The sequence below is a fragment of the Crocodylus siamensis genome, chromosome 15 (genome assembly GCF_052110815.1).
Source record: "Crocodylus siamensis isolate JL-2025a chromosome 15, ASM5211081v1, whole genome shotgun sequence".
NCBI lineage: Eukaryota > Metazoa > Chordata > Crocodylia > Crocodylidae > Crocodylus > Crocodylus siamensis.
Window position 1 is genome coordinate 49,054,286 of NC_143409.1, and position 9,581 is coordinate 49,063,866.

At 47.7% G+C, this 9,581-nt stretch overlaps 1 protein-coding gene across 1 annotated transcript in view; it reads right to left on the minus strand.

The window, feature by feature from the left end:
- LOC149852671 (immunoglobulin superfamily member 3-like) overlaps window positions 1-9,581 on the minus strand; it is a 76,380-nt gene that overhangs the window by 43,392 nt on the left and 23,407 nt on the right. The window contains exon 3 of the mRNA XM_090028399.1: window positions 8,669-8,706. Within this exon, the coding sequence (XP_089884525.1) occupies window positions 8,669-8,706 (38 nt within the window). The remainder of the gene's footprint in view (window positions 1-8,668; window positions 8,707-9,581) is intronic.

Below are 9,581 nucleotides of genomic sequence, written 5' to 3' on the forward strand. Positions count from 1 at the left end.
CAGGCACCAAGATCAGGCGCAGCAGTGCAACAGTCTTATCCATGCCAGGAACTCCTTTTCCTGCCCTGCATGTTGCTCGTAAAGTGTTTGCAGCATTGGACCATGCTGCAGTTCCCAACATGGCAATGGGGCCAGGGTGCAGACTCTATGGAGTTAGGGGTGATTCTGGTATCCAGCCGAACGTGTTGCCTAAAGAAATCCAACTCTCACACCACCCTACATAGGATATTGGATAATGGGAATGGTGCTACAGAAGACTGTGGGAGAGTTATGTGGGTCCCTACAAAGAAATAAACCCCCACTGGGGGAGGAAGGCAATGACTGACCATGAAGTTTTTGAGTTATTGTCAAGCTGCTCAAAAATGGCAGAATTGGTTTTATGAGTCGGAACAACTCATGGACCTTTAACTATAATAGCCACAGGACAAATGACACAATGTCTTGTGCAGAAAAGGACGCGGGGGTGACACCGGACACTAACTTGAATATGAGTAAATGGTGTGCCCTTGTTGCAAAGGAGGCTAATGGCATACTGGGCTGCATTGGCATCAGCATTGCCAGCAGAGCAAGGACAGAGCTTCCTCCCCTCTATTCAGCACTGATGAGGCCACATCTGGAGTCCTGTGTCCCACTTGGGGCCTCCACTACAGAAAGTATGTGGACAAATTGGAGAGGGTTGAGAGGAGGGCAAGAACAATGTTGAAAGGTCTGGGGGACATGACTGCTGAGGAGAGGCTGAGAGAACTGAGGTTATTTAGTTCAAAGAAGAGAAGACAGCAGGGATTTAATGGCTCCTTGAGGTCCTGCAAACGTACCTCCAAAGCAGCTCGTGCTGAACTGTTCTCCATGCTGGCAGACAACAGAAAAAAAGAACAATGACTTCCTGTGGCAGCAAGCCAAGTTTATGTTAGATATGATGGAAAATTTTCTCACCAGGAGGATAGTAAAGCACTGGAAGAGATTACCCAGACAGGTTGTTGAGTCTGTATCCCCTGAGGTTTTTAAGACCCAAGACAAAGCCCGGGCTGGGATGATCTAGTTGCAGCTGATCCTGCTTTGAGCAGGGGGGTGGATTAGGTGTCCTGATGAGGTCAGGTCTAATGCTAAAGATATCTGATGCTGTTTTTCTATCTTTGGATTATTTTGAATATTTCTTTGCCTTATCTGGATGGGGAGGTTAACGTGAATATATAATTTAACAAAATACTGCTGCTATTATATGAAATTTACCACACACTCCGGGAGTTCGATTTGTTTCTGCTTTGATCTCAAACTGATCCATAGTGCTAACTGCCTAGGTTAATAGCAAACCATCCAGTTTCCTTTCAGTGTAGAAAAATGTATGTGTTAACCCCATGTGCACCCCTTTTTGTTCTAAATCCTAGATCTGGCCATGCTGGATGTTCCCTCTGTCCATCCATCCAGTCCTTAGTCTGCCTATAAACCTGTCTTTCCACTGGCACTGATATTCCCTCCCATTCCCATTTCCTTTCTGTCTTTTTATCTATCCCTCTCCACCTTCTATGGCCTCAGATCCATACTGCTCATTTTGTGCATGGTGCCATTAGGGTCCCTCAGCTCAGCTTCTGTCTCCCTAAATTCAGGCCTCAGTATCATATTGATATGACCTGTTCAATGGTTGTAGTCATCCATAATCCAGTGAGCATGGGGGGATCTATGCTTTTGACAAAGTGGCTGCAGATGGTGAGGTATATCATTGCATGGAGTACAAAAAATATCTTCCTCTTGTTATAAAAAAACCCAGAAGTTTCACTACTGAGTCAGATTCCAGAGCTGCATTCTTCTGTTTAATATTGAAACACACAACAAAACAGAAACACTTTATTGAAATGAGCAGGAAAAGGCGTTGGTAGGCAGTTGGGGTCAGGAATAAGTGAAGGGTGCAAGAAGTCAGGGAATAGGCTATAGGGGAGACAGGGGATGGGAGAGGGAGGTGCAGATATGGGGACAAGAAGCAGAGAGATGGGAGACAGGCAGCAGAGAAAATCCAGCCACACAGGGGTGGGAGTGGGGGGATAGGCAAGGGACAAAATATGGATGACTTATCAGCCAGTCTTATCTCTTGCCTGCCATAACAGTCATATGGAGAACAAATTTAAGACAACATTCCCTTAATTAGATTCTCTCTATATATAATTATTACCCACTTATAATTTTCCACATGTAGAAACTAATTATAATGCAATCATCTTCAATTGGAGGCAGATTTCGATTCAATGAAATATTGTAGATCATGGGTTTTTTGGCAACACCTCCTAATACTGGACACTGGAAGTTGCTGTAGTTACAAGGTCAGCTTAGCTCCTTAGCACTGATGTGCAGTGTCATAGTTTATAGTGTCGGAAGTGACCTGAACAGATCATAAAGTCCAACTCCCTGCGCATTAGCTCTTCCCGAGTGCCAGTGTTGTGCTCCTTGCCACCCTCTGCCAACCTCACATACTGTTGGTCAGTGTCGCAGTGCACTCAAGTGCCCTGTGCCTAAAAGCGGATGCGGCTCAGGAAAGACCCCTAGTGGCGGGAAGGGGGATGCTCAGCTGCCAGTCCCCAGGGCTGCATAGGTGCTGGTTGCCGAGGCAAACAGTAAAACCAGCTGACAGAAAGGGGCAGGGCTTAGTCCTTCTTAAGCCCAGGTAGGAGGCCAGGAGAGCAGTTCCTGTGCAGTGGCTGTGGCAGTAGGAACTCAGCTAGGACAGGCAGAGGGGAGAACTCTGGCGGTGTGAACATCCCCTGGTTACTGCTGGGGTCGGGGAGCCCTCCCTCCCTCTCTCCCTCACTCTCTAGTACGGAGTGAATCTGTTTTGACCGGACGGTCTAGTTTTATGTTGTAGCACAGGGGCTTTGTGTTTTTATGTTCATTTTTTTGACTGGAGTACCAGGGGAGGCTATTAGGTGTTGGCAGAGGCCCTATAGGGACTCCCCAGTAGCGTGGGGGTTCCTGGCGCCGGAGAAGGTGCAGCATTTGCGGGCACATTGGTTCCAGCCCCAGAGCGAGGGGGGGGCCACAAGGAGCCTCAGAGCAAGAGGGGGCCGCGAAGAACCCCAGAGTGAGAGGGGGTCTGCGAGGAGCCCCAAGAGTAAACAGGAGGGCCAAGACATAACAGGGCCCAGGTCAAACCACATCAGCACCATCTGCGAGGCTTGGGCTGTGGTGTAGAGGAAGAAAAGGAGCCGCAGGTTCTTCCCCCTCTCACGGGGGCCCAAAAAATGGGCAGCCTTCTGCTGATTACAACAATATACTAATCAAGTAAGGTCAAGGCGTGGCAGGCGAGTAAGCAGGCGGTTCGCCCATTACAGGAGGGAAGAGCCACTCCTGGAAACGCTCCGATATTGATACTCTTGTCACAGTCAGTCATAATTTTTATGATATTTTTAGGATAAGGGAGCAACAACAATTGAACAGGACCTCCCTCCTCCCTCCGCCCCATGCTTTTGTGGCACACTCCATCTGCCTCAGCACCACAGCATTCACAAGCCAGCTGATACCTCCATTGATGTAGAAAAAACTTTAAAGCTGGGTCTATGTCCGAATTGTTGGTTCTCTGGATCAGCATTACATCTTCAGACTTGGATTTGACTGAATCTAATCAGGGACTTTGATCCAAATGAATGGATCAAATCACTGTCTCTTATTTAGCCTAATCTGAATCCAAATCAAATACAGCCCGCTTCACATACCCCTGCCTTGAGAGATGGATAGTCCACATGCTGTTTGGGTAACCTGTTCCAATGCTATACTACTCTCCTGGGTGAAAATTTCTTGTAATATAGAATCTATACTTCTCTTGCTGCAACTTGAGACCATTGCTCCTTGATCTGTCATTAAAGTCTGCTATTAAATCCCCCATCAATCTTCTTTTCTCCAGACTAAATAAAATAAGTTCCCTCAGCCTCTCCTCACAAGTTATGGGCCCCAGCTGCTGAACCATTTTCATTGCCCTCTGTGGAGGAATAAACCTTTCTGCCTGCTTGTCTTGCCGATGAAGGGCTACATCCCAAACCCCACCACTCCAGTTACAAAATCTGGCTGTGGGAGGCTCCTGGTCTCCATGGTAATAGGGTTGCAGATTCCTGAGAGGAGGGGGAACTTGCTTGTCCTCTGTCCTGTGTAACCCTAAACTCTCACCTGAGGGTGCTGATTTTTTTAAACTGCCCAACCAGGGTCTGCCAGGGTCTGAGAATACTGGTGTATGATTGGTTTAAGGGATGAGGTCAGAAAGGGTATTTAAGAACCACTTATTCCTGGAAGAAGGGGAGCCATATTGGGGAACATGGAAAAAGCACACAGCCTCTGGAACTCTTCCAGGCTCCAGATGCACATGATGCTAAAGTGAGTAAGCTGCTGGGAACTTCTCTAGATATCTAGCTTGCTGTAATATAGACATATTTTCAAACAGCTTCCATGCTGGAACAGTTTGCTCTGGCTTATTCTTTTATACTTCTCTAACCTGTAGCCTTCCCCAAGCCTAGCCTCTTTGACCAATAAAGCTTTCCACCAGAACATGCTTGGTGGTAAATGCGTTCAGAGGCTTTGGGGCACACCTTTCTATTCCCTTGGGTTGGCTGATTAAGGAAGGCTAGCACCCTCACGGTCTCCCAGGCTTCTGGACCCCAGGGGACACAGGGCCCAGATAACATTCAGACCCCTGGGTGGTGGCACAGTTACCCCAGGCTTGCGGATATACTCCAGGAAGGGGGTCGGCCAGATGTGAGGTGCCCCAGGGGAGGCACTCAGAGGTTGGAAGGTGGTTGGGTGCAGTGAGATGGTGGCTTAGTGCAGGAGCACCCGCTACTGGCCTGCCACACTCTCTGCTAGACTTTGTTTTAATTTGTCCACATTCTTCTGTAGTGGGGCCCAGAGCTGGACACAGGTCTCCAGATGTGGCCTCACCAGTGCCAAATAGAGTGGAATAATCACTCCCCTGGATCCCCTGGAAATGCTCCTACCAATGCAACCCAGTATGCCATTAGCCTTCTTGGCAACAAGGACACACTGTTGCCTCACATTCAGCTTATTGTCCACTGTAACCTCCAGGTCCTTTTCTGCAGAGCTGCTGCCCAGCCAGTCCGTCCCCAGCCTGTACCAGTGCCTGGGACTGTTCTGTTGCAAGTGCTGGATTTTGACCTCTTCACATCCTTCTAACGCAGCTGGAAAAACTGAACTTCATTAGTTTCTTGTGTCACAGATGTCTCCAGCATCAGATTGTTCTGGAAGCTCTTTCTCAGACTTGTTGAACACACCCACATCCACTTCAAGACACAGCCCTTGGGGCCATAGGGAAGATGTGAGAATGATCTCATAGATGCCGTGGTCTGAGTGGAGGTTATCCTAGCATTAACTTGTACCATTTCAGAACTGGAAATTTAAATCCACAGTCTCCCAAGAGATGCAGAACTTAAGTTAGATCCAGCCCCACCCCCGTCACCTTAACTCTGCCCCTCTCGGCTTATATCAGGCATTGTATAAAGCAGGCTCCTTTCATATTGGCTTGAGCCAAGGGGAAAACAAAACTGAAACAGTGTGACCTGATCTCTCCCCATCTGAATTCAGAGTCAACACAGAGGTCAGGATAGAGCAGCTGAACTAGCTTACCAAGTCCAGTAGAAAATGTATTTGCAGACACCTCCCCAAGAGGGGTGTCCAGATAAGCCACCATTGCCTACTGTGGTGGAGGCCTTCTAACAGTTTGGGACAGAAAGGGAAGCAGCCCCACCCTTTTAGGAGGATCAGAGCTCCAGCAGAAGGTAAACCAAGGTTTGGTAGGGAGTGTAGTGTCAGGGGCAAGCCTGGGGTGCAAGAAGTGGGGGACAGGCTGTAGGGGAGATGGGGTGGGAGGAGCAGGTACAGGTATGGGGGACAAGAAACAGAGAGAAGAGGGATAGGCATCAGGGACAATCAAGCCACAAAGGGGAAGGAATGGGGGGATAGGCATTGTGGGGCAGACATGGAGAGACAAGAGAGCAACCTTTCCTTTATTAGATTCTCAACATACCTAATGATAACCAATGTATAAGTTTCCACATATAGAAACTACTTATAGGTGGTCATCTAAAATTGGAGGTAGTCTTGGATTTGAGTAAATATTGTAGATCATGGTGAGGTTTTGGCAACACCTCCAGAACTAGATGCTGGAAATTGCTGTAGCTACAAGCTGGGCTTGGTTCTTTGGCTCTAATGAGCAGTATTAGCTCTCCCTGAGTGCCGGTATTGTGCTCCTTGCCACCCTCTGCCAACCTCACAAGCTGTTGGGCACTCATGATTTTAATGACATTTTTAGGATGAAGAAAAGAACAGAGATTGAACATTAGAGGTGGCTTTTATTATTCATGTAGGACATGAGAGACTTACAGAGAAACTCCTGTAGGGAGATCACCATTACCCCAGCGGATGTTTCTGACCTCAAGCCCCATCTTCTTGTATTCCAAGGTCTCCACTTTACAACCAGATCCATCTACTTCAGAGAGGGCGTATCTGGATTGATGCATACTCTGCGCGTTCCCCAGGGTGTGTCTGGAGTGAGGCATACTCCCCAGACTTCCGTGATGTTAGATTGATCTTGGCATAGTGCAAAACTTCATCAGTCTCACCACCAGCTTGGCTGCCCCTCTGTTGGGAAGACAGAGAGAGAGAATTATCATGGATGCATCTCCTGACTTCCAAGAGGAGATTTAAAATTGAAAATCCAAGTGTGAAAGGCAGGGTGGGGGAAGGCCAAATAGAATAATGGAAACTACATCCTAGGTGTATACATGAAATGGAGCATCTTCCCCAGAGATCTTCCCATGATAATTGCACATGGGAGAATTAGGAATTGTCCAGAGAAAGGGCAAACAAAATGATCATGGGCCTGGAGCCATTGCCATACCCAGGACACACTAGAAAGCCTACGGCTCTTCCATTTGGAAAGTAGAAGGCTGAAGTGTCATATAGAATAGTTGTCTGTACCATCATGAAGCATGTGGCCCAAGTGGCCAGGGAAGTGTTGTTCACCAAGTCCCAGATATACTAGAAGACTGAGAGGGGACTGAATAGCCGCCTTCAACTCCCTGCAGGGTGGTTCAAAAAAGGCTAGAATTGGACTCTTCTCAGTGGTGGCAGGTGACAGAACAAGCAGCAATGGGCTCAAGTTGTAACAAGGGAGGTTTATGTAGGATATTAGAAAAAACTCTCACTATTAAAGCACTGGAACAGGTGAAGCAGAGAGGTTGGAGAATCTCTGTCCTTGGAGGTTTTGAAGACGTGCCTCACCAGAGGCATGGCTGGGATGAAATAGTTGGGAGAGGAAGTAGGACTGGTCCTGCTTTGAGCAGGGGTTTGGATGAAATGACCTTTGAAGTGACTTTCTGTCTGATTGCATGCCTTTGTGGATCAATCTCATCTTCCTGATTCCTTCTAACCTCTCTCCACTCCACAGGGGAGAACAACCATCTCTCCTTTTGAAGGGCTTGATATTCTGTTATTCAAACTATTCTTGCTTCTTCATCATTGCTTTCTGTCAGCCCTTCCTGGAACGCCTCTCTTCTATTTCACGTTCCTGAAGACTGTTTTAACTCTAAGTCAAAATCTTAACTCATGGGAGTTCATATTAACTTAGGTGTGGAAATGACTGAGTGTGGTGTATTTGAGGTACTATCACGACTCTTAAAAAGGCTCTATTTTGCTTTGTGAATCAGAATGAGACATACATTAACTATCATGACTAAGGGAGTAATAATGCCATATCTTTGGACCATTTTGAATATTACCTTCCTTATTCATTGCAATTTTATTTAAACCTATGAGGGAGCTAGATGTGAGGCTCCTTGGGCAAGGGGATTAAGGGGATTGTGGCCCAGTGTAAGGCAAGGGATTGAGGCCCAGTTTGGGGGAGTGAGGGCACCAAAAGGGTCCTGAGCCAGGCAGGGAGCCCGGGGAAAAGGTAGGGGCTGGGAGCCCTTGGCGGGTGGGGGGTGTGGATTATGAGTCCCAGTGTGAGGCCATAGGGATCAAGAGTCTCGACATGAGGCACAACAATTGTGAACCAGTGTGAGGCAGTGGAGTAATATGGATGCCATCTGTGAGACATGGGACACGGTACAGGCATGGTCAGAACCATGTATATAAGCACTTAGCATCATGGCACTTAAATGGGAATCCTTCCACCTTGTTATCATCCTTTAACTGTATCATCAAAGGCATGGCAGGAAAAGTAGACAGGTGGTTAGCCCTGAGACAAGTGGACAGGCAAATGATTTGACTGGCCTCGAGACATCCACTTGTTACACTCTCCCACTTGCAGTCTCCACAAGTTAAGGGCTAGGAAGTTCTAATTCAAAGGCTTTGCTCCTAACTTTCAGATTCAATATTTAGTGACACCCCTTTCCTCCAAGAATGGGTCCAGTGTTTTTATGGATCAGGCTAAACTGTCAGTGTCCCCATCTGATAGCAATGAGTCCCACGCTTTAATTACACACTAGGTGAAAATACTTTCTTTTCTTCATTTTAAACCTGTTCCCTACATGAGTGTTGTCTTCTATGTGATGATGACCCATGCCATCTGTACCCCGTGCCTTCAACATCCGAGATCCACCCATGCTCACATCTCACCTCTCTCCAGAAATGACCACTGTACCCTCATTCGGTATGGGGCTGAGCGTGACAGTCTTACCTTTGAGGGCTGCTGCCGTCGGGTCTTCATGATGGTTTCTGGTGAAGAAGGGAGCAAGGCAGGAGTTACTAGTTGAAGAAACAAGCAGCAAGAGCGAGAGAAACATGGAGGAGTTAAAGGAATAGCTGAAAGGCAGACTGCGTAAAATTAGCACATTACAAGTGAATTTGGAGAGCTGAAAGGACAGCACAAATAGCAGGAGTGTGGAAGATGCAGCCAGAGTACCTTTGTATCTGCATAGGAGGAGGACCATCATAGCAAGGAAGGCCACAGCTCCCAGGGAAACTCCAGCTTTGTACATGGTGATCTCTGTGCTCAAATCCACTGTGCAGTGTGTCTTTTCTGGAGAAAATAATAGATAACAATGATGTTCCCAGGGCAGCCAAGGCACAGGGTTCTGATTTCAGGGACTCCAGTGTGAATCTAAAACCTCCCCCCACCCCTGAAGGATTCAGAGCCCAGTTCTGAACTTGGTAAGCCCAAAGTTTCCCCAGGGGGCATCAATGGAATCAGAGTTGGGTCCTGATCTTGGGTCCTGTCACTCTGGGTAAATCCAGAGTGACACCAGCTGAGCCAGGTTGCCCCAGTGTAGCTCTTGGGGATTCTTGTGAATCTGGATTTACCCTCTTGCTGTCAGTAGACTTAAGACCTGATTCTAATCTCAGTGACCCCCAACTGATGTCAGCAGAGTTGGGGTGAGGGTCGGCACCCCTCAGTGGCCCATGGTAGAGACCATCCACAAATCCACAGGGCTTGCTAATGGCATGGGTCAGGCGTTGCCATGTTGCACCTCTGAACTGACCCCCACTGAGATCCAGAGCAGCTCTTCCAGATTGATGCTCCCTGTTGAGGCTTCCGTGATGGGATGGTGTCGAGCTGGGATGATCTTCTTGATCATAGCAGAAGGCACCCT